The following is a 24,783-nucleotide window of genomic DNA, read 5'->3' as shown; positions in this document are numbered from 1 at the left end:
AAAGCACGAAACAGCCAAAAAGAATTCAAAATGAAATAAAAATCCGCCGGGATGCAACACGCCAATTCCATCAACAAAACTATGCAATGACCTGGTAGACCACTTCAAAAATAAAATTACCATCCAACAAACCATACAAAAACAGACCACGCGATCACACTACAGATCCCACCTATCTTCACGAGGAACAAACAAATTACGAAGCAAATCAAAGCAACAAATCAGGCTCTCCCAAGACCCCTGCCCCCGGACATAAACAAATCAATTCTCCAATAAGGAACTCCCATGGAATACCAAAGGAATGTCTCACTCTTTCGAACAAGTACCACAGGACTTCAGCGTACATCAGGCCGCTACTCAAAGACACAGCAGGAAACTTGAAAGACTTATCCAACTAGAGACCCATCTCCAATATCCCGTACATAACCAAACTGCTAGAAACGTACATTTACAAAACAACCCTAGAATTCATAGAAGAGCACTGCCTACTAGACCAGGCACAAGTTGGCTTCAGACCAATCGGAGGAATGGAATCAGCTCTCCTCAATATGTGACGACCTAAAAGCAAACGCAGACTGACAAGAGTACTGCCTTGATACTTTCGACACAGTCAACCACGAAATCCTCATAACGAGATTAGAAGGACTGGGAATACCGACCTACTATGGATCGAATACTTTCTAACAAACACACGGAAACCGTATGGATAAAACCATGTCCAACCCAAGAGACTGCAAATGTGGAGTACCACAAGGATAATTTTTCTCCCTGCTTTTATTAAATATCTACCTATATCTATTATCAAAATAGACAGAATCACCTGCTACAACTACACCGACACACAAATCTTCAAAATACAAGACACCCGAGACGAAAACGCACCACTGGAAAACTGCCTTAGTGATATATTCAATTGGATGAACATTAACCACCTCAAAATTAACCCAAGCAAAACAGATGATGGTAAAAAAAAAAATCACGGAGGAAACATCAACTACATCCCTTGGCCAAGAGAACTCGGTACGTCTTCAGCGCCAATTGTAAAAACCTGGGGGTTCTGATGGACAACAATCTCCCTCTAGAGCCACAAGTAAACGCTCTACTCAAGAAATGCTTTTTCCTGCAAGCGGCAAAAAGGATCCTACCATTCCAGTCATTCGCCAACAAAACACATCACTCTGGTCATGTCCAGAGTAGATTATGCCAATAGACTATACCTGGGTATGCCTGAACGACTTCTAAAAAAACTACAATGCATACAAAATGCAGCTACCAGACTCCTCAAAAAACCCCGAAGAGATCACACCTGCACAAAAAAAATAATACTACATTGGCCACCAATAAAATTCAAATGTGCATCACGCACAGAGCAATACACAACCAAGGCGCAGAATTCCCGAGATAAATTACGCCTACACCAACCGACAAGAACGCTCCGATCAAGCAACATCATCCACCTGGAACCCGAAACCCTACAACAGATAAACTCAGAGGATCCCGTTTCTCTCACCAGCACCGAAAAACTGGAACGACTTACCAAAGAATATACGGAACACAAGAAACCACCTAGTATTCAGGAAACTGCTCAAATATTGGCTCTTCACTGCGTAACTAAAAGACCAACCACAAGAACGCCCACACCCCTAAAACAATTAATATAGATACCGATCCTGGTTCCCACCAACCAAGCGAACACGAACAGAATCCAAGGAACGCACTCCTCGACATACCACAAGACATAATGAGAGATAGCAACGAGACTTAACTTAACTGAACGCATAGGCCACCCCCTAAATCGGCCAAAAGGTGAATTGTGATTGATCAATTCGGGTAATACTAGGAATTTGGCATGGGAAATGAGTGCGTGAGAAAAGTGTGCGAATGGTGGGTCTGTGAGGACTGAAGCACTGCTAGTTTAGAGCCAAAAGGTGCGGTTCCTTTCCACAGCTATGTTGTGGAAGTGGTCAGAGTGCTTGGGTGTGGGGTAGGGCGGAGCATGTGCAAAGTAGGGCCTTGGGAATTCTGAGATGTGGCGTTCCCTGCTGGTTCTAGGGGAATTGCAGATTGTTCCTGTAAAAGGATTCTTTTAACATTCTGAATTTCTGCCCTGTAAGCTTGTAGTGTGTGCACGCAGTTCTACCCTGAAGTGAAGTGTCAGCTAGCCATCTGTGTTCCAGGAGGAGTTTCTCGGTTTTGAGGATTGCAGAGAGCCATCAGGCAGAAGGGCCTGGTCTGTTGGAGGATCTGAAAGGGGTGGGAGGTTTAGGAGCACCGGAGAGCCATTGGTCAAAATGGCCGATGGCGCGCAAACTCTGCCTGGCGTGGGGAGGGAGGGGGGGCAAGCATTACTTTGACCTTGTTCCCTAATGGCAAGCGGGTGGGCAGTCCTGTACTAGTCCTGGGGAAAGAAGGGTCTGTGGAGGGTTATACAGGATGTCAAACCATATATATTGAGATCCCCTAGCATGGTGAGGGATTGGGGGCGGGCGGGGAGAATACCCAGGTTGGCCACTATGGAGTTGCTGAGGATTTCAGCAAAAAGGGAGGCAATGAAAAAATTGAACTAGGAGATTTGCAGTCTATGTTGCAGGCTTGTTCCTCAGAGAGTGAGATAGGGACGTGGGTGAGATAGGGACGTGGGCTTTGTAGAGGGTGGCAATTCCGCCTGCCCTGTTCCTTGTTGTGTACAATAAGGGTGTAACCTGGGGAGAACTACTCATGCACAACCGATCATAAGTACTGGGAGAACCAGGTTTCTGTGATGAAAAAAATGGTCAGGGCCTTCGAAGATATTTGCTCCTTAATTTTTTTGCAACGATCTAGCAAGATGAATAGTCTGATGCTATGATGGGCATTTGCTGTGGGCGGAGGTGCACAGAGGGAATGCAGGTGGCTGCTCACTGGGAGGACGGGGGGAGATGGTATCTAGTCAATTCATCTAAATACATTCCATTGAACGCTGTACCATCGAAAAAGCATCGAAAATAATTTCTATCGAAATGCCCTTCCATTGACTAATGCGATGGTATAATCGAAACTGGGGTTAGGGTTAGATTAAGGGTTACATTAGGGTTGGGGCTAGGGTTGGAACCCCCCCCCCCCCCCCAACATACAAAAAAAAAAAAATACATTTAAACATTACAAGGGGTTGGGCCAGTGCCGAAATTTCAGCACTGGACAACTCCATGTGAGGTTTTAACGTTACAAAAAAAATGCATTGAAGTGCTGTCTTTTACATGTAAAAGTGCATTTCCATTGAAACCAGCCCATTTTTATTTTTGATTGACTGGTTTCGATGAAAAAGCACTTACGTGTAATAGATAGCCAGTTGATGCATTGGTAAACGATGCTTTGGTTTCGTTGGTGTGGCATTTCGATGCTTCAGTTTCAATGAAATGACTAGGAATCGGTGGGGGGGCGGGAGGGTTATTGGGAGGAGAGGGGTTACTATGGGAATTTCCAATACCTCAATTTTGGGAAGTGGCGATGGATTTTTTTGTTGCGTGTGAGAAGAGGGCTTGTGAGCTGGGGGATGTGGAGTGGGCATATAAGTGTAGCAAGGTGGAGTCCCCATTTTGAAGAGTTGGAAGCTGGGGAGCGAAGGGGGTGCAGGGCGGCACCTGGGAGGGCTGTGTGTGGTAGAGGAAGAAGTCAGGAGGCCGTCTACTATGGTTGAAAACGAGATCATGGTCCTGGTGCCGACTTCTAGCACTAGGAGTGTTGGGTGAATTCGGGTGGGAGAGTGGTAGGTTGCGACGAGAGATCGGGTAAGGTGTGCACAGATGAAACGGACCGGGTAGCGCATTGTCTATTTTAAGGGATTCACCCATACAGTCCAATACATCCAAACCTGCTTGGCAGGCCAAGTCTTTGCCATCAGCCACTATCTCCCAGAAGCCATTCTTGACCTCTCCCCTCTGGAAGGTGATCAGGTGCTTCTGCTCAGTCTGCGGTCCAAGGTTGAGGATGTAGGTGAGGTCTTACTGAAACACTGGTTTTCAACGGCGCACCGAGTCCCAAGCATCCGGAGGTGTGACCAAACTAAATGCATTCTAGAGGCCCTCCTCCGCCAGTTGCAGTAACCCAGCCTGGACCGCCATAAAATCAGGCGATGGATCTGCAGCTTAAGCAACGTATGGGAAGGACAGTGTCGGAATTATCCAGACGTTGAGCCTTTGATTTAGGCATATAAACACTCCGTTGTAAAACGCAAAAAGCCTCTTCCTTTAAAATCTGAGCCAAGCCTGTTCTCGTCCCTATCCTGATAGCAATCAGCCATACCTGGACAGTATTTCTAACTTGCCTACAAAGAGGCAAGTCACAAAATGCTTGCCGCTTAAAAGCAATAACTGCTGAGAAAACAAAAAAGCCACCACCCTTCAAAAGTCTGGCTAGTCCAATAAGAAAATGAACATAAGTGAAAAGGCACTTTTAACAAAAATAGTTTTCATATATTACGCTGCACCTCTACCTGTTATCTATATGCTTTGCCAGAGGCTGAATGAGACCACTTTCTTCCCAAAAATAAATGTCCGAGACCATTGATCCTCCACACGTTTCGCTGTGCAGTGAGTTTTAGTAGCGCAGAAAGCCACTGGAGTCAAGAAGCAGAGACTTTCCTCCTAGTCTGGTGAGGGTCTTCTCTAAGGTGATGCATGAAGACGGAAGGCATGCTTTTATCTAAAGGAGAAAAGTGTCCAGCACTGACCCCAATTGTGCCAAGAGGATCTTTGCCGACAACTCCCACAAACAAATCGGACTTGCTTAGCCAATCAGGCTTCGGCCCCATTGGATTTCCTATGGGATAGCACGACCACCACTGCCTTGCCTCTGGAGAACACCAGTTCATGAAAAGTTAAGCATAAGCCTTTTCCAGTGTTGAAAAGTTAGTGATGATGAAACATGATTTGAAGGTTGATGGCACCGATGCACACAACTAGCAACGCATGGCAGTCCCATTTGGATTATTTTACAATGGTGCATTTAAGTAATGCCAACTGAATCGTTTATTTTACTCAATTGCATAGGTTAATAGATCAACTTAACCACTGCATCAAAATTAGCAGTCGTTATTAGTGAGTGATAATGGATTATTGGCAAGAAATGGTGAAATAGTGTGTTGTGTACAAGTGGAGAATAGCAAAAAACTAGTATATGTGTATATATATATATATATATATATATATATATATATATATATATATATACATACATACACACACACACGTATGCACTGCAAGAAAATTGACAAAACTGCATGCTCCCCGCACGAGCATTCCCACGACGTAAATGTTAAAAAGAAAACAAATAAAGCTGACCGTCCAATGTGATCTGCGACAAACCAACCACAACAGCACATGGAAATCTACCGAGCCATACATAAATCGCACCCTAACTGTGCGAAGCGAACTAAAGCCTCGCTCTACCTATTCCAGCTATACTCTACCACCCACCCACCCACCCACCCACACACACCCGCCCGCCGACCACTAGGTGGCGATAGTGGGCAGTATAAATGATAACAGGTTAGGTTAAGAAAAGGAGGCAGACCTTGAAAAAGGGCAGGTATAATTAATTCCAACCTCAACAAAAACAGCAAAAAAAAAGTTAAACTGGCAGCACAATCAATACCTGGAAAGGAATTAATGCAGCATGGGTAACCACCGGTAAAAACCTAGAAAAGAACAGTCGCTAAAAGCATCAAGGGTAAACACCGGTCAAAACCTGGAAAAGAGCCGTCGCTAAATGCAGCAAGGGTAACCACCGGTGCCAGAGAGCATTGAAGTAATGAGTGCTCGAGAGAATCTGCCTCTTCCCAAGACGCTCATCTTCCTGCAAGGAAGAGCACCAATTTAGGGTGGCAATACCCATGAAACCCCTCACACATCGCAATGGGCACCTTTCGCACTAGCAAACACACTGCAGTACTCTACATAGGATTTGGAGGTGGGAGTATTTTACGATTCTAAGTTGGGAGTAAAATGAGAGTCCAATGGGAGTATTTTATAAGCAGCTAAAAATATGTTTTAGCAGAAAAACGGAAATGTGTAATAATTTCTTTGCACCTTCATGTACATCAAAATACACAATTACTATTTCTGATCTGGCAGTAATAGTTTCTTCCTGTGTGCGGCGTCACATGGAGCTGTGTGGAAAAAGACAAGCTCTCATGTGTCTGGTTCCTATTTTTTTTGGTGTGAGCATTTTTACTCCCTTTATTTTGTGGAGTCTACGTATGGAGTAAAAAGTGTCCGATACACCCCTGATTTCTAGGGCTGCAATGGGGTCAGGTTGTAGAGTGGAAGCACAATTACTGAAACTCTACCATTCCATCCCCATCAATACTGCACCCACCAATTGGAGGCGCTTTCCAGTGCAACAAAACGTGCTCAATGGTTGCCACCAATCACCCCAAAAACGTTTTGCAGGCTTGTTGCTTCTGTGGGGAACAGAAGTTTTGAGTGCACTATATTGTCCTTTCTCCGGTATTAGTTGTCTTTTCCCTACCACCCGCTTCAATAATCCAGTCACGGAGGGACCAACGGGCACATTGTCTGCTCTGACAAGCTTTTCCTTACTGGTCCACTAAAGCAGCAATAATGCCCTCTTGGCCTGTTCTGTGTTCAGTCCAACACTGCAACTTCGATCATAACACCAATTATTTTGACATTTAGAAAAGCACCCTCATGTATACAGTGGCGTATGGTGGAAGCATACACATGCGGTTGCAATTAATACAAAATTGTGGTCTAATGAAATTGACATTTCACGCAATGAAATTGGACGTCAGTCTGCCTTAGCACAAGGCTATACCAATAGAAACGAAGCACTTAAATGGTGTGAACATATATTTGAGCCAACTTCATAATTGCTTGACCTTTGCACGTACCTGTAAAGGGGATCCTGGGGGAGTCGGATATCCCTGTAGCGATCAAGCAATGGATCTTGTAGGTGGTCACGCATGTCAAGAGGGTTCCTCAGATCTTGCGGGTTTCTGAGACTTGAAGGGGTTCGAAGATCTGGGGGGTTCCTCAGATCTCTCAGTGCTCTAGGATCCATTAGGTCTCTGGGATCCCGCATGTCCCGAATATCTCTAGGATCATGTAGGTCTCGGACATCCCGACCAGGACGATTATCTCTAGCGTCTCTTCTTGGGCTGCCACGGAGGGGAGACCTATCTCTTCTTGCATCACGGCCATCTCCAAAGGCATTTGGAGCTCTGAGGAAAGCACCAAAAAGTATATTAAACATTGAGAATTGTCCCTTCACTTCCATACACCGAAACAAGTTAAATGACAACACCTTTCCATTCCCAAAAATGTAACACTACCAAAGCCACCTATTATGAAGAGAAAAGGCCCAAACAGTATTAACCTCGGGGACATTAAGCGCAAACTGGTCTGGAAGAGGGAGCTGGGAGAGAGGTGGTGAAGGGGGTCATTTTAGCAGATGTAGGCTAGCAATGCATGCTTTCTTGAATCTACATATTGTTTAAGTACCAAAATATGGTCATGTGTCAAAAGCCCTTAACCAGAGTTAAAATACAAATATCAAGGGCATCCCTCCCTCTAAATAAAACAATGTTTGTGCACCACCCGTTTGACAGCAGTTCAAGCAATTTAACTCGACATAAGGCACATTAATAAACTCAGTAACATCCCAGAAAATTCAGTTTGCAAATGAAATTGTTTTAAAACAATGCATTACACCGAAAAAAGGCGAGGACACACGTGCCTTCTACAGTGTAGCCGCAGGCAACTCATGTTGCACATTCATAAGCAGGAACAAGAACCGAGGGGGTTAACGACGCTGTGTAAGGACACCGTAGTAAAAAGCATGCCATGAAAAGCATGAACAATCCGATCTAGAGTCAGATCAGGATTTTAGCAGAGCATACCAACCATCTGATGATAGTCTGCAGCATTTCCAGCCAGGGAAACCTATTTACGGGCAGACAAGCGAAAACGTCAGGAGAGCTATAATTTGCAAACCATAGGCTCCCGATAATACCGGTGTGTGGCGCTTCTAAATGACTGAAGACCATAATTAAAACTGGTCTTCAGTCTAAACCCCCCACCCCAATAATTCAGAGCCAAGTCACGTGACGTCACATTCTTAAATGCAATGTTCTATGCCGGCGTATGTATATCGCAGCAGGGGACCAGCGATAATCAAATCACAAGTCAACCAGGTTAGCAGAGAAATGAAAAACGGCCAGTGATGCCCAGATCACAGGTTGAGGATGGCACCCGACGATCGCGGTCCTTAGAGAGCAGGACAGATTGTTAAACACGGCTGCATGTGACCTATTATTCCGAAATCACAGGTTCACACAACAGATACACACGCAGCCCTACATCACGTGGTGATTACATTCATGTGGCCCCTCAAGATTGGGTTCAGCTCTCCTTAATGTCATCCGTTGACACCAAGGTGGCAGGATTGCAAATACGGCTCAAACTACGACCGCGACAAACGCCTAAAACAATATGCTTCGATTAAAAAGTTGAGTCTACAATGATTAGAGCCGATCTGTAAGTAAAGAAACAGTAATGGATCCTGACCCAATTGTCTACGACGTTATTAAGCAGCCATTTCACCAAGGTTAAAGGGTTCGAAATTGTTGGGAGCTATTTAGCTCCCACTTCTATGCCTGGATATCCCATTTCGCTTGGCACCATCAGCTAGTTTTGACTCGAGAGGCCAACTGATGCCCTTCAAACGTACCTATGTGACATGTATTTGGGAATATGTATAAAGAGCCATTTAAAGCATGATTGCATATAATGGACACAAGGTTAAGTTTGCATTGCACAGTTCGAATGGCAGCAGGGTATGTACTAGCTCATGCTTATTAGAGGTAGCTGCTGCCTACTAGTTAATGCAGAAACCCAGAACTTTGTTTTAGGTCCAGCTCATAAAATCTGTTTAGTAACCCGTGTAAAGCTGATAAGACGCAGCCGGTAACGCGCATTCCTAAACCAACTGTAAGTGAAGGGTCCTATGTAAAAATGAAATTAAACCTCAGGTTAATTCACTTTTGGATGGAGCCAAGGTAACTTAGTGATATGGGGATAAATACTAGTAATACAAGTGAAAATCATGCACCAGGGAGCAACCAGACTACAGCATTCTCAAGTCTGGTCACAACAGTGGGAAATTCTAAGATCACTGGGGCATTGCATCCTCCAAAAACCGCATTTAAACAACTAATGGGGTGTGGTGCGAACAAGAAAAGAACAATGAACTGTAGTGGAGAAAAAAAATATTTGGCAAAAGTCAAAAATAAAAGTTGAATACGGTGAGGAAAGCCCATTAAAACAGGTATTAAGATGGACAGGGGATGTAGAACACAGATCTGCTGTTAAATCTCCAAAGATAAGCACGGTTTGGAACGTTGTTGCCATCTTGAAGCGAGTGCTAAAAGTACAGAAAATTCATAACACATGATTTACATTTATTTTTTAAAAGGGCTTACAGAGTGGTTGGGGGAATTCCAAAACCAAGAAACCTTTAGGGTAGTGTGCCCTATTGTGCCTTAACTCCGCTATTTAGCATTGAAAATGAAATTATAGCACCACCACAGACGGGGATGGGCTCCCACACTGTGGGAAGCGTTTTCTAAACAGCCACTGCAGCATCAGCAACGATTTGCTTATTCGGTAGTAGTTTCCACGGGTGCTTATTGCATATAGCAAACACGGGAAACTTGTGTGACTAAAATGCGCACGGTGTATTTTAATCATGGAAAAAATGTGTACTTTAAAGAGGTTGCGCCTTTAGGATTCCTATTATTAATCTGGTGTGCCAGGGGGTGAGAAAAAACTTCATGGATGGGGTTATTTTCCATAACCGGACGGTGACCTAGTGTTTGATACTTTACCTTCGCGGCGGACTGGACCTTGCAGGAGCCTTAGTCGCATTTCTTCTTTCTGCCGCCATATTAACATCTGAAAAGAACAATCAACCCATCCATTCAATGCTATGGAAATAAACAAAGACTGTAACAACATCAATGAGAAAGGCAGCGATTGAAAGGTAGGGAAGAGAGAAAAATAAACGCAGGAGCCAGAAAGAAACACTCACGAATTGCTGACTTAATATTTTATTCTACCACCGATAAGAGCATCCATATGGCTATCAGCCCCTAAATAAGAACCTCATTCAGCTTTCCACAGGAGGGCGGCACGCTTGATTAATGCATAACAGTTCTATTAAGCAGTTGAAGTTTACAGGACGGCGCACATAGAGAAACGTTACTTCTAATAACAGCGCACAATCCTTACACAAAAATCCACTTCTTTAAAATGTACTTTCTTGAACGCAGGTATTTCAGTCAACTCGAATTTTGTCTGCAGAGGCTCGTACTCCACTGAAGGCGTAATGACGACAAAATCACCCAAAAATAAGTGATCAAAAACAACCGGATACTTAAGCAGCAAGAAACAACCCGATCATAAAATTGTAAAAGCATAGTAAAAAAAAACAGTTTTTCGATGCTATGCGCAGGATGGCGTCATGAAAACGTTTTTCAGAGGCCGTTTTTTCCATTAAGTATTTTGGTGACGCGTCCAACATGTTTTGATATGCTAGAAAACGTGAGCAAGCGCTTAAAAAAAAAAAAAAAGAAAAAGAAAAATGAAATGAGTAAGGTGTGAATGTACAATATAAAGTAAGCATTGTGTACATTAGGCACACAAACCCGGAATATAAAACGTATACCCACTGCTCGTTAGTGTAGCTGTATTCATATAAAGGGCCGCACAGCCTTATGACCATAGTCTGTTGAAAAGGATGCCAGATGCCTGGCATCTGAAGTTACAAACGATGGCCTGCACCCAATTAAACAAAAAAAAAAACACTAATAAAAAAAACGCAAGCGCTTTGGCCAGTCTCAGGAACAAAAGGAATCTTTCGGGAAAACTAGCACGAAAATCCAGTGAAATACGCCCGTTTACTGTGCCATGTACAAATGCATTTCCAGTTTACGACAGAGGGACAAACTCACCAATACGTCGGTATGACACGCTCGCTCAGATCGATTTTTTGTAATCATTAAATGTCGGGGGATGTATCCATTTGCCTTACCTAATTTATGCCCTTTTAATTGGCGACCATTCTCACCCTCCGCGGCAGCCTGGGCATCTTCTGCGCGTTCAAACTGCACGAACCCAAAGCCACGAAGCATGTTGTATGCTGGAAAAAGCAACATCAGGGCAATAACAGTTATATCACCAGGACAGCACTGTCCACTCGGCATGTTACAAAAACCCAAATTGTTGCAACAAGAAAGGAGTTTTATCACAAACTGGACCAAGTCGAATGGAACATGAAGCGCAGTTTAGCAGCAGCCAACCGAATATTTGCACTAGGTTGTAGAGTGCCATGGTCTATAGCCAGACAGAAAAAAGGAGCCGAACAAAGCGCAAAGTGTTGTGTAGGTTCTCTTTAAACTAAGCCATGAAAGCGGATGAGGAATTCAAATTTTAGTTGGCAAGGAGGTAGTTAGTTTCAATATCGAGTTGTATAGGCTAGCCTCGCCGGCTTTCGGGAAGTGTGCATGAGAAAACGGACGAGTTTAAATGTTCAATGTCTTAATGAGTGGTGGTTACCAGAATATCTATTGGTTACTTTGTGTGGCCATCGTCCACTTCCACACAAACAAAAGGTTAACGTTTTAACCCCCGCCAAGATGGTACAGGGCCAATTAAATGGTGAGAAAAAGACGGGCAGCACGTTCACTATTAGGAGAGATTGGAAAAACAAGTCACCACTAAGCGAATGGTATAGGGTGTAGAGATAAGTTCTGGTCGTGCTGGTGATAAGGGTATGGTATGTTTTTGTTTGGGGAAATCTATTCAGTCCAGTAGAAATGTGTATGGTCGATCCATTTTATAGAGGAGATCATTACAATTTAAGTATGCGAATGTTAACATGCAGTAACCGGTCGTAAAGGGTAATTGGAAATGTTGCAAGTGATCAAGCAATTTGAGAAAACAAAGTCACAGATCTGAACCCAAGCGCCTCTTTTTTTTTAATGACTGCAAAACAATCTTGACAAAAATCAAACCATAAGCAGAACAATCATATTGCTTCTTGCTCAAAAGTTAGAAAATGAAAATACTAACCAACGATCTTGCCATATTTGGAAAACATTTCTTCCAACTCGTTGGCGCTCATTTGGAATGTGGGCAAATTGCCGACAAAAATCCTCTTTTCTAAATCCTTGGGTTTATTGCTGACAAGTGTGTCCTGGCCGCTTGCCCCTTTGCTTCTTGCAGCAGCCATGTTGCTTTTCAGGTCCAAATGTAACTTCGCAAAAAAGAAAAACGGCTAAGTACATCATTTCACATCCATACAGAAATGCAAGTCAGTTTTAAGTGCAAGTGAATGGAAGCGCAACAGCAGGCTCAATAAACACCGCTTTCGAGTGCAAGAAAGAGCATGTTTAGCTCTGCACCCAGGCTCGCAAAGGCGTTTAAGAAATCCTTACAAAAAGTCCGCCAAGCTTTGTTCCAACTCGCTCTGATCAGAAAAGTGGAGTTTAGTCAAGTGGCACAGGCTAGCTAGAGTGATAAAATAGGGACTCGCTCAAATAAGTTGGGTACCGTTACATTTGGTGCTTGAGATTTTGTACATTTTAATATTCAAGCTATTGAAAATTAAATCCAGGCTCCTAAATCCTTACACCAAGGATACAACGCCAGGAGGGTGCTTCGCAAATGCCATTTAACTTTAACAAATAAGGCTCTACACTATATTTAAACTAGGCTTCCATAACCCTCACGTCGCCACTTCATAGTTTTTACTCTGCGGCAATCATTTTCACTTTAACTAATGCAGACAGGCTGCCCCATTACAGTTGAGCTAAACCCACTCACAAATAGACCACCACTAATAAACCTAGATATAGTTAAGTAATAACAAGGTTTTTGTATAGAACGGAGCAGTGTGGATCATTTCGAACAGAAAAGACTTACAAGAGGAGACCATAACAGCATACATCAGGGACAGTGACTAGAGGGCAGTATTTTGAACAGCGACTGAGTCCAATATTCACAAATTGAGGTAGTCCTGGGAGTAGAATGAAGGAGTGGTAGGGTGGGCAATTTGGAATTAGAGAATTTAAGGTCTGTCATACATCGCAAGGAAGTTCAGTTTGAGCAAAGTTATGAAGAACTCCATTAAAGAATTGACTAACAGCTAAGGGTAAAACATTCTAGTGGAGTGGGCCAAAAAGGTAAATGCACCAGAAGGTTGGTTGGCAGGGGTAGAGGAGATGGGGTGCTAGGCTATGAAGAGACTAGGAGCAGCGTTTGAAAGGGAGAGAGATATAATCAGACCGTTAATGCATGTATAGACTGGTAGAGTTTGTATGGTGACACATCCACCTCGTTGAGCAGGTAGGGGTGATGCGAGTAGGTTGAATAGGGTGCGTCTTGAAGAGCTAAGACTTGGAGCATAAGGGTGGATAGAGTAAGTAGCAGGGGGAAGATCAAGTGGTAGGCTTACAAAGTGTCAGAGCAGTGTTTTAGTGGTGTGGAGTGTGGGCAAGTGGTTCTAATTTTTACAAGGTCAAGTCTGGTTGGCTGCAATGGCAGCGATTAACTGGGAGAGTTTCAGATCGCTGTTAAGGAGAACCAAAAGACCATGAGTGATCAAAGATGAGAGGGGAGAGTGGGGTTGGTGTTTGAAAGAAGGGAGAAAGCAGACTAGTTTTGAAACCAGAGGCAGGGTAGAACCATCCCAGTGGCAGAGAGTACCTCGGTTGTGAGGAATTTTCATGTGGCAAGGGTGCAAAGCACTGGCTTTTAAGATTTTTTGTTTTAATATAAAATGATGCAGGAAATCCAATCTCAGAAAGCCTATTCTGCTGATCAGATCTCCCCCTTCGCAGGCTCCATTCCAAAAGCAGTGTGCTCGTCCTGCAACAGTAGCCTGCAGGGTTCGAAATTGAGGGGAGATGGAATTTAGCACCTGCTTCCAGCACAGAGCTTGGTTAGCTTGAAACCAACAGCTACCAGGAGCTACTTTTGGCTCCTAGGGCCAACTGGTGCCTTCCAAACATGTAAACGTGACAGTATTTCAGAATGTTAATATAGAATTAGAACACATTAAATGCACATTTAAAAACAATGGTTCAGGACAAAAAGGAACAGGAGCACCTCTGGTAGCTCCGGTCTACAGGATGATGCCCGACACCCAGGAGCTGGTTTTAGCTTGTGCTCATTGAATCTCAATTTGAAACCCTGGTCCGATCTGCAGCGTCTGCTCTACCAGTGGCACAGAGCAGGTGTCCAACTCAACAGCAAAGCCTCTGCAGCATAGGGGTGGCACTCGAGCCATCCCTAGACCAAAACTATGACGATCATATAAAACTGGTGGCCGGATAAACTCTAAAATAAAGCGATGCCAAAGTTTAGGCATGGTGCTACTTCGGATCATTGCCGCCTCATCCAAACGGATATCAAGCATGTGTCAGTTCAGCTGTGAAAGGTGGTGTGCATTCTGGTCAGACGGGTCAAAACTGCCAAATGGCAGCACAAGCACCCAACTGGCGATGCCTCCACTTTGTTCCATTTGTGAGGGCAGGTAACACCCTCTGCCAGAGACAGCTGCACAGCAGGACGCGGTCCTGGGCACAGGCATAAAAGGAGCACACCCATTCAAAAGTAGCAGCAAAATAGAAGGGTGCTGCATCTCTACCTTTGTTCCAAGTGGGAAGGGAGAAAGATTAGAGTAGGCAGAAGGGCTATGTTCATGGGAAGGAGAAAACTCCCCACCCCCCTTTTTTTCTCCACTACTCTCCCCACCACTTCCTCTGGAGCAAAGCAATTTGAATCTGATGTCATCTGGGCAAAGGCCACTCCTTTGAAGGGCAGGGATTAAACCACAGAGGCAGAATGGCTTTAATCTGATCACCTAGTGACTTGTGCATTCAAAATAAAATGTCTCCCATCCTTCGGCAGATTCACTCGGCAACACCACCAGATTCAACCACTGAGGTAAAGGAACAGCCGAAGGCAGAAGAGAGCCCACGCCCAAGGCATATTGGGGCAAATTTCTTTGGACTAAAACATGTCAATCTCCACCAGAATCTCCTAAACCTGGAGAGCAGACCCTGAACTGATCCATCTAGTCCTCAAGTCCCCAGACTGGGCCTCACAACATCCTGAGGACCAATCAGCTGTTGCTCCCCAGCCTGCCGCACCAAACCAACTGCGGTTCACCATCCATAGGACTAGAGTGGAATAGGCTGGCGCAGTTTTGCACGCCACCAATCAGTTGAACTGTATCGTCAGCATCACGATACCAGCTTGACATCATCGTGCCCTCAACCTTTAACCTGCTAGGCTAACACCAGTGCCCAACTACCTCAAACTGCCACTCCACCAACCCACACAGGGGAGAAACCGGATCCCCAAATAAACCACCACCAGCGGAGGAAGGCCCAGCACCATCTCAAAGAGACACTGGGGAACACCAAGCTGGATTGCTTAAAGCCACCCCCCCCACACACCATCAAAGCGCAGTGACTGCATTCGCCCAAGCTAGAGGTCCACACGATACACTGTACCTGAACTGAGCTTGATTCACTTGCACCAACATTCGACAGTCAACCCACTAAAGAACCGAAACCAGATGCTGTTAACAGTTGACTTGGGCCCTAGACACTGGTTAGGTCACCCCAGCAGCTTCTTTCACACAAAGGCACATTCTTTTTGTGGTTGGCATGTTGCCTTGGTTTGTAGCAGTGGGAAGGCCAAGTGGGCATTTTTACCTGTACTCATTAATCACAGGCATGCATTCAGAGGCGCCTCAGGGAGGTGGTGCTGGAGTCCCACGAGAGAGCATTCAAAGGGATAGGAGGATGCCCAGTAGAGCAGTGTTCCTGGAGACAAGGAGAGAGTTTGAACGAGGGAGAGATGAACCACTATTTAATGCAGCGCACGAGTCTAGAAGGATGAGAATGGAGAAGAGGCCAATGTTGGGCTTTGGTATGCGATTTGGCGACATGGATGAGAGCAGTGCCCATGTTGGAGCAGAATTCAGATGGAGTGTCATCAAGGGAGTACCAAGAGATGTTGACTGTGGTTGAAGCAACAGGGAATGACAGACCACTCGGTAAAACAAGGGGGGGTTCGTTAAGTTTCATTAGAAGAGGTAGGACGATCTTGAATGCGGCTGATAGGCAAGTAGAGAACTGGAGCAATAAGTCACTTAATGGTGCAAAAGAATTGCGTAGAAAAAGCAGACAGATGCGTGTGGGGAAGTTGCGAGGAGGGGAGTATGAGGGACGGGTGGGAGAAGAGTATACAGTGCTCCATACTATCAGCAGAGGATGACAGAGCTTTTCTTTTGATGGGGGAATGTCAAGATTAGAGAAGACCGTGTTGTGGGTACTTTGTGAGCATTGGATTAGGATAGAAAGAGGAGGAAGCAAGGATCCGGGCAAAGGAGGGAGAAGTGAAATGAGAGCAGATAAGGGGTGCTGATGGTGCGTCAGTCCTTGCTAATCACGAGAAAAACCAATGCCTTTTTTTGAAGAGACAAGAACAAGAAAGCCGAGTTGGTGGAAGGGCTCTCAGGGTGGCTGTTATAAAGTTTTCGGTCACACACATTGCCAAGAGCTGGGGTTATGGTAATTGAGAAGATTTGCGAGAAAGGACATTTTTTGGACTAGGGATTGGGCATTTCAGAGACATTTTGAGGTCAGTAGCAGCACCTGGAATAGATTAAAGGCAGCTAACTATTGTAGAGAAGAACGGAAGTGGGCAGGAGTAGCAGCCAGAGATGTGTTTGGGAGTGAAGGATGGGGAAAAGACAGAAAAGAGCATGATGGCAGGGACACAGAGCCCTAATGCTACCAAAAAGGACAATTAAAAAATGCATATGTAGTATACACATGTGTGGCATTTCGTAATTCTATTACAAGACCGGAGGGGAGCATTATGCTTTTCTTTAATTACTGCTCAACAGCAATTAAAAACTTTACTATTTAAACTTTAAGAAAGTATGCCCAACAGGCTTAAAAAATGAAAATAAACCAAAACATGGTGCCATAGAACTCTCCATCCCAAGAGTCTTAGAGGCTCTGTAGTCCTTAGCCTCCTTTCTGTCCACCAATGACAGTCCCCTGGTAAGTATAAACCCTGTGTCTTTAGGTACTTTCCTCTTTTTTGGCTGGCTCCACAGTTAAGTACACGTTTAGATTATCTAGCTCATTAGAGCATTGTGTCAAATTTCGTGTTTCATAATGATGAGCGCGTATTTTCTAGCATTACAGTATTAGTGTTTTCATAGTAATGAGCGTGTAGGATCGTTTATTATCCTTCTAGCGCAGCGTAATACAAGCGTGTCACAGTGTGCGGAAGCGCGACTCGTTTAGTCGCCATGACGGAGCGGTAATGTATTAGTCCAAGCACAGCGCATTATGGGGAGTGGGTATCCCGCAAGTGATCTTGCTCGCTCCGGGGAGCCCATTCCTTGAGGAATAAAAAAGACGTGTATCGCCCCAGAGCCGCTGACAGAATAGAAGGCCTAACAGAGCATTCCGCGCATGCGCAGATAGCTCCCCCCCCCGCGTAACGTTCCTTACTCGAGCGTGACGCAATTGACAGCGCCTGAGCGCAGTACGGACTCAGTTAGTCAGAGACTCAGTCCAGATTAACACGCGATCATTTCAAGAAGCGTATAAAAAATAAATGTATATATCTGTTTAACACGCTTGAGAACTGCCATTCAGCAGACTGTCTCAACAGTTCTACAGAGCACCAAATTGCAGCATCTCCGGACAGGCAGAGATGGCCCGTGACAAGGGAGGAGAGTGCTGGGAGGAGTACTCTGATCAGGATCAGGAACTGCAGGGTGAGGAATTCGAGCTCTCTCAGAGCTTTAAGGTTTTGGGGGATTCCCTTGTTAGAGCAGTAGCTCAAGGGGCCCAGCCTATTCAGGACAGGCTTCAAGTCCTAGAAGACATTTTGGGCACTAAAGCTGGCAGCGAAGACCCAGGTGAGGGGACCTCCACCACCAAGCCTCTGCAGAATGAACATAGGGTGTGTAAAGCAGCCCGGAAGAGGAAACACTCTTCTACCCCCCCGGGCTTTGATATGGGGAAGAGAGAGAAGCCCCAGCAGGCGCCTTTAACAGGCTAAAGAATGCGTTGCTTTCTAAATCAGCAGTGCCCAGCCTCGTACCCGCTACCCCAGGGGCGAAAAAAAAAGGGGGTTATGCCTTCTTCCTCAGATGAATACGATGAGCAGGAGGAAGAGGCCAGAAGTCTGTCAGGGAGCAGTACAGAGAAGATAAAGAGACAGACAAAAAGAGGCCAGCGTGGTGGAGAGTAACCCCGAGGAGGACATGTTTGAACCTGAGGCCATCAGGCATCCGCGTTCCAAGGACTGGACGCCATCCCCTAAAGTGGCGCTATACAAGTCTCAGAAAAGCAAACACCAACTGGCGCGCATTATCAGCCGACGCGTGGGTGCTTCAGACAGCTCAGGGTTTTCATCTAGATTTCATAGAGGAACCGAGGCAGGCTCAAACCCCTCAGCGCAAGCATTCCTCAGAGGAGGAGATCGCTCTTTTAGATGCAGAATTGGAGGCGCTAGCGCGAAAGCAGGCGATAGAAAGCTCAGCCCCAAGGAGGTTTTCTGAGCAGCATGTTCTTGGTACACAGCAAAGGAAAGGTGAGACCGGTTATCAATTTGAAGGAGCTGAACGGGTGGCTGGTTTACAGACACTTGAAGATGGAGGGGATGCACTTATTGGCAGACGACCTGAGGAAAAATGATTGGCTAGCATGGCTAGATTTGAAGGACGCATACCTGACAATACCCGTAGCTCCGGTGTACCGTTGCTTTCTGCGTTTCGAATGGAGGAATGAGATGGCAGTTCAAGATGTTGCCCTTCGGGCTAGCCTCGGCCCCTTGGGCCTTCACAAAGCTAATGAGGCTGATGGCCGCCGCAATGAGAGCAGGGAATAAGGATGATCATATATTTGGACGACATCCTTCTCATGGCGAAGAGCAGGGAGAGACATCAGAGGCAGATTCTGTGGTCGACTGCTTTCATCTCCAACCTAGGATTCTTAGTCAGCGAATAGAAGTCAGAGCTCGTCCCATGCAAGAAACTAGAATTCCCAGGCTTCACCATAGATACAAGAAGGCCACACTGGCCCTCCCACCATCCAAGATAAAAGCCGTCAATAAGGATCTGAGGGCAGCTCTGGGGAAACAGCTTATTTCGCTTCGGAATATAGACAGGATAGTGGGGCTTCTTGCGGCCTCGATTCAGGCAATTCTCCCCCGGGCCTTTGCACCATCGAGCTCTTCAGAGGCTCAAGATCCAAGTACCTTCAGAAGGGATGGAAATACCATCATCAAGTCCCGTTAGACGAGGACAGCAATACAGTGCTCCGATGGTGGCTGAACAATATGGAAGCATGGAACGGAAGAGCATCTTCGGAGATCTGCCAGAGCTCATAATAGAATCAAACGCCAGCAGGTCAGGCTGGGGAGCCAGGTGCGGAAGCCCAGAAACAGGAGGGAAGTGGTCTCCAGAAGAGCTAGAGCTCCATATCAACTGCTTGGAGCTGCTGGCGGGATCTTTCGCTGTAAAAGCCTTCTCCAAAGACAGGGCGCAGTGATGCATTCTGCTTTGCATGGACAATATTTCTGCAGTGAGGTACAACAACAAGCTAGGAGGAACCAAGTCCAAGATGCTTGTGGAGATTGCCAAAGACCTTTGGCATTTCTGCCTGAGCAAGAACCAGTCAAAGCGGAATATCTTCCAGGAGCAAAGAATACCGTGGCCAACTGGAATGCTCACCATCTAGTAGATTCCAGCGACTGGAGACTACACAAATCAGTTTTCAACAAGTTGCAGCACAGATGGGGGCCGCTGCATACAGATCTGTTTGCCTCCAGACTAAATGCGCACCTGCAGAACTACTTCAGCTGGAGGCTAGATCCGGATGCGATGGGAACGGACGCAATCCTACAAGCTTGGGGAGTGCACGTCCATTATGCATTTCCCCCCTTCGTGACGATAGCCAGAACATTAGCGAAGGTGAGCAGGGACAAGGCAGAGTTAATGATAGTAACTCCGGAGTGGAGTTCTCAAGCCTGGTTTCCGATTCTGATGGAACTTTCCAGATTTCCCTCAGAGGATCTTACACAGAGAGGATCCAGCAGGAGCACCTCACGCTCTGATCCTAGATCAGAGTATCACTTCTGGCCTGCAGAATTTCAGACGAAGGTGGCATTTGGCGGGACTTTCAGAAGAAGCTACAGAGCTCATCAAAAGTATCATGGGCTCCCTCGACTGTCAGGAGCTATAATTCCACTTGGCAAGCCTGGGAATATGGTGCAGGGAGGAGTATTCCTCCCATTTCAGCCCCTATAGCTCAAGTCAAACTTTCTGGCGCCTCTGAACGCAGAAGGGAAAGCACTCCGAACAATAGGCGTGCATAGGTCAGCCATTTCGGCAGGTCACGATCTGGTGGAGAGAGTACCAGCTGGAGAGCATCCGGCGGTAATAAGACTTCAAGGGCATTAAAGTAAGCAGAACCCCGCTGCCTAGGTATTCAGTTCTGAGGGACGTCACTAGGGTGTTACACATGTTAGAGCAATGGCCAAGAAATGATCTGTCGGGAAGCTAGCCATTTTGCTATGTTTGGTTTCGTGCAGACGTATTTCGGATGCGAGAGCACTCGAGATTGACCGGAAGATTTTCTATCCGGAGGGAGTGGCATTCAACATAGCGCAGCGCACTAGACCAACTCCAGGATAATTACTTACCCGTATTTTCCAGATAACAGCAAGCTCTGCGTAGCGCAATGCATAAAGCGATATGAAGTAGTTACAGCCGCGATAAGACCTGTAGGAGTGACTTAACTGCTTATTGCACGTAAGAAGCCTTACAGAGCAGTAGCTCCAGCAACTATTGCAAGATGGGTAAAGGAAATCATGGAATTGGCAGGAATAGACATATCCGTGTTTGGAGCTCATTCAGCCAGAGGAGCTATGGCTTCCGCTGCAAGAGATCATGAAAGCAGCAGATTGGGCCAGATTCTGTGTTCAGGACTTTTTATTTTAAGCCAGTGGCTAATATTACAGCAGCGGTGGATGCAAAGCTTTGAACAAGCATAATGCTCGTCTCCGGTCTTGTAATAGACTACATATTGCCCATGCAACAAGCGCAGGAAGTCTTGATTCTAAAGACACGGAGGCGAGCATTATCCCGCCCTACAGAAGTTATGTTGGCGAATGATATTGTACTGCATTATTATCATTGATATTTAAGACTAATTCCCAACCCTAACGATGATCTTCTCTTTATTCGTAGAAGAGCAGAAAAGTAACAGGGATTGAATGAAGGTCAAGGGTCTACCCTACGAAGCGTAGCAGAGAAGATACAAGTTGTTTAAAGTTGGATCTGTTTAATAGTTGCAAGAGCTATACAGTGAGAGAAAAAAGTGGAAAGTACCTAAAGACACAGGGGTTTATACTTACCAGGGGACTGGCATTGGTGGACAGAAAGGAGGCTAAGGACTACAGAGCCTCAGACTCTTGGGATGGAGAGTTCTATGGCACCATGTTTTGGTTTATTTTCATTTTTTAAGCCTGTTGGGTGTACTTTCTTAAAAAAAAAAATGTTTAAATAGTAAAGTTTTTAATTGTTGTTGAGCAGTAATTTAAGAAAAGCATAATGCTCACCTCCGTGTCTTTAATAGAATCAAGACTTCCTGCGCTTGTCGCATGGGCAATCTGTATTGTTGATCATGCAGGTCTTGAATGTTCCCATCATATATGGATGAAAACTGGATTGAGGGGTAACTGGGCAGAGATGGCAAATCCAAAAGATGTCTGGACAAAGGTGAGGCACAACGGTGGTTCAAACTGAGAAAATCTGGGCTCCAGATACAATAGGTAGCCAGAAGAGAACTTTGGGCTGTTCTATACCTTGTGCGGACCTCCACACAAAGCAGCTAAGTGAAAAATTGAAGAGCGCTATGCATCTCAACTGTAAACTTGCCATTATTTAATCCTTGAAAACTATTCTCTCAAATAGGTAAATGCAATTTTTACATACAATGTGCACAAAAATATATTTCAATGACAACTAAATTAGATGGCGATATGTCCTACCCACCATCTTTATTATTAATAAATCTCACCATAAGTACGTTCATGATTGGTGAAGGCTAAGAGCATTGGAAACTTTCATGGAGCCTCAATCATATTTCTTACCATCAATAGTGAACAGTCAATATGAACTACTGATGATTCATTTCCACCAGTTAATCCACTGCTAAAACATACACAATACACCCACAACATTTTTGTATGTTAACAAACGCATGACTGAACACACCACGTAATGACATCATGCCTTTCACAAACGTCTGCAAATTTACCATGCGAAACGCTTAAGAGCTGAATACAGGCAGATTGCGACATACCCTTCAAGATAGGTGGGTGTTTGACAAACCCTTAGACCAATGCTATAATTATACTCCTCCTATACAGTCCTTGAAGACCAACTACTACACATGAGGTGGCGACTGCCACCCTCCCTCTAGGCGATATAGGAGGTCCACAGAAAGTGAGAAAATGAACTCCGACTTGCGCAACAGATTTGGCTGAATTTTGCGCGTCCATGAACTTAGTCCGATAACTGAGGCTACAGCCAAAGGCAAGATCAGAAAATGTGCCACATGGTACAAGTGTTTCAGAGGGTATGTGGGAGGGGTAAAAGTGAGTTTGTGGAGTGGGGGACCTTGCTATGCTGAGGGGCACTTGGCGGGTGAGACTGAGTGGGGGTACAGGGGAGCATTTATTCTTGCTGTTCCCCCCCCCTCCCACCCATAATCAGGACTATGGAAAAACTACAAATACTCACTAGTACACTGCAATTATAGCCATGATAATGGGGAAATTTGTACAGGTACAGTGAGGTCAGGGGTGAAAAAAATCACTAGCCATGGTGTTTTAAACAGATGAATACCTAGCAGTTTTGTAAAATGTAGTGTGCACAGTGCCCTCTGATCTGTAAGACCTTTCAATCAGCCATGGCGCTTTTTACAGCAGAGGCTAAGCGAGGCTAATGACTTTCTGGATGTATTTGGGTGAAATGTTTTAAAAGAAAAAGTTCCCAGGGACCCCCACCTCTAAACAGGAAACGTTGGGTACAATCCTTCAAAAAACAAAATCAGTTATCAGCCTACACCATTCATTTTCCCATGGAGGAAAAGTTGTTTGTGCGCGCGCATGGTAAACTAGGTTTCCACAAGCAACATTTCCTGGTTATGCTTGTATGGCATGGAGCACGTAGAAGGGATTGGTATAGGGGTGCATGCTTAATTCTGTTGTAGTAAATTGCTAATATAACAGGAAAATTAAATAAAGACAAAAAAGTGGAATTTTACAGTGAGGTGTGGTGAAACTATGTACGGTGGACATGAGACATGTCTAGTGGTCACAGCGAAAGTCGTGGCTACCCATTGGGACAGAAAGATATTGCATGTATTGTCGACATGGCCGAAGAAAACACTTGAAATTCTAGTTGCGACAGTGGCTTTGCCCGAATTGTGGGTTTTGTTGCATTACAATATCTGCATCCTTGCAACGAAATAGGAAAATCCATTCAAGCAGAGACTCCACAGCACCCCTAGTAGCCATCACTGGAAGTACAATTCCAGTCCTGAGCCACAACAGCCAGCAAGGCATTGGGGGTATGCAAATTAGCGCATGCAAACCTCGTCTCCAGGAAATTGCCTTTGTTGAAGAGGGCAGTGCTATTTTATGCATAGCTGAATCAACCCAAGAGACATTTTGCAAGGCTGTCAGGACAACTAAATAGCTGGTTTCTCCCTCATTAGGGATCATAAGTGCAGTATAGTCCAGAAAGCGTTGTGGTTGTGGTATTTGGCCATGTTTTCACAACGCCAAGAAAGTTAAGGCAGATTTAAAAAAGGCTTAGTAAAAACCTTTTACCTGAATTGTGAAAATGAACAGAGGCGGAGGTGAACTTCCAGAGATGGCTACTAGGGGGCTTTGTGGAGTATTTGATTTAGCTCAAATGTACTTTCCAACTTCCACATTTCAGGTGAAAGGGTTTTCAAACCTTTCTAAACCCACCATAACTGCCGTGGTGTTGTGAAAACATGGCCAAATGCTCCAACCACAAGGCTGTCAGGACTATACTGCACCGATTATTCCCAATAAGGGATCAGCCAAGTATGTAGTTGTCCTGACAGCCTAATAATAATGAGAGTTAATTTGCAAGCACAATGCATTGTTGTGGCTTAAAACTGGAGGTGAACTTCCAGCGATGACTACTAGGTGGCGTTGTGATCTGTGACTTTGTTCAAATGTACTTTCCTACTTTCACATTTCAGGTCAAGGGTTTTTCAAACATTTTTAAACCCACCATAATTTTCTGGGTGAATATATAAATACATATACACGTATTGCACGATAGTACCACTGGCTAGTAGTTTCATTCTTGTAGTGTTTGTAAAAGACATGCTTTTTTTTAATACACATTCCTGTTTAAATTGAATACCATCAAAAAGTACCCGTACTCTGCATGGATTCTGTAGACAAACCTCACAAATGTTGATAGTCAACAATCCTGTAAGCCGCTGTTCCAAGTCACTTATCGCAGGATGTGCTTAGCACTCTGAAAGAGTTGGTGGGCTGCAGCAAACCCCTCGCCTTACCCAGGCGTGGTGCAGTGCAAACACCCAGAAACAGTGCGTTCTAGGACCTTCGCGTT

General features: G+C 45.0%; 1 protein-coding gene across 3 annotated transcripts in view; it reads right to left on the bottom strand.

Moving 5' to 3' along the window:
* NCOA5 (nuclear receptor coactivator 5) overlaps positions 1-24,783 on the bottom strand; it is a 58,843-nt gene that overhangs the window by 22,734 nt on the left and 11,326 nt on the right. Inside the window, exons 2-5 of one of the 3 annotated variants that reach the window (XM_069651363.1) lie at positions 12,129-12,312; positions 11,089-11,196; positions 9,884-9,950; positions 6,890-7,219 (exon numbers count right to left, since the gene is read on the bottom strand). In XM_069651363.1, coding sequence (XP_069507464.1) covers positions 6,890-7,219; positions 9,884-9,950; positions 11,089-11,196; positions 12,129-12,288 — 665 coding nt within the window. In that variant the 5' untranslated portion in view covers positions 12,289-12,312. The remainder of the gene's footprint in view (positions 1-6,889; positions 7,220-9,883; positions 9,951-11,088; positions 11,197-12,128; positions 12,313-24,783) is intronic. The other 2 variants (XM_069651365.1, XM_069651366.1) reach the window with 2 other exon arrangements.

Source organism: Ambystoma mexicanum, chromosome 3p (genome assembly GCF_040938575.1).
Source record: "Ambystoma mexicanum isolate Mex_15411 chromosome 3p, UKY_AmexF1_1, whole genome shotgun sequence".
Lineage (NCBI taxonomy): Eukaryota > Metazoa > Chordata > Amphibia > Caudata > Ambystomatidae > Ambystoma > Ambystoma mexicanum.
Note: the sequence above shows the minus strand (reverse complement) of the source record. Positions and strands in the feature narration are given on the sequence as shown.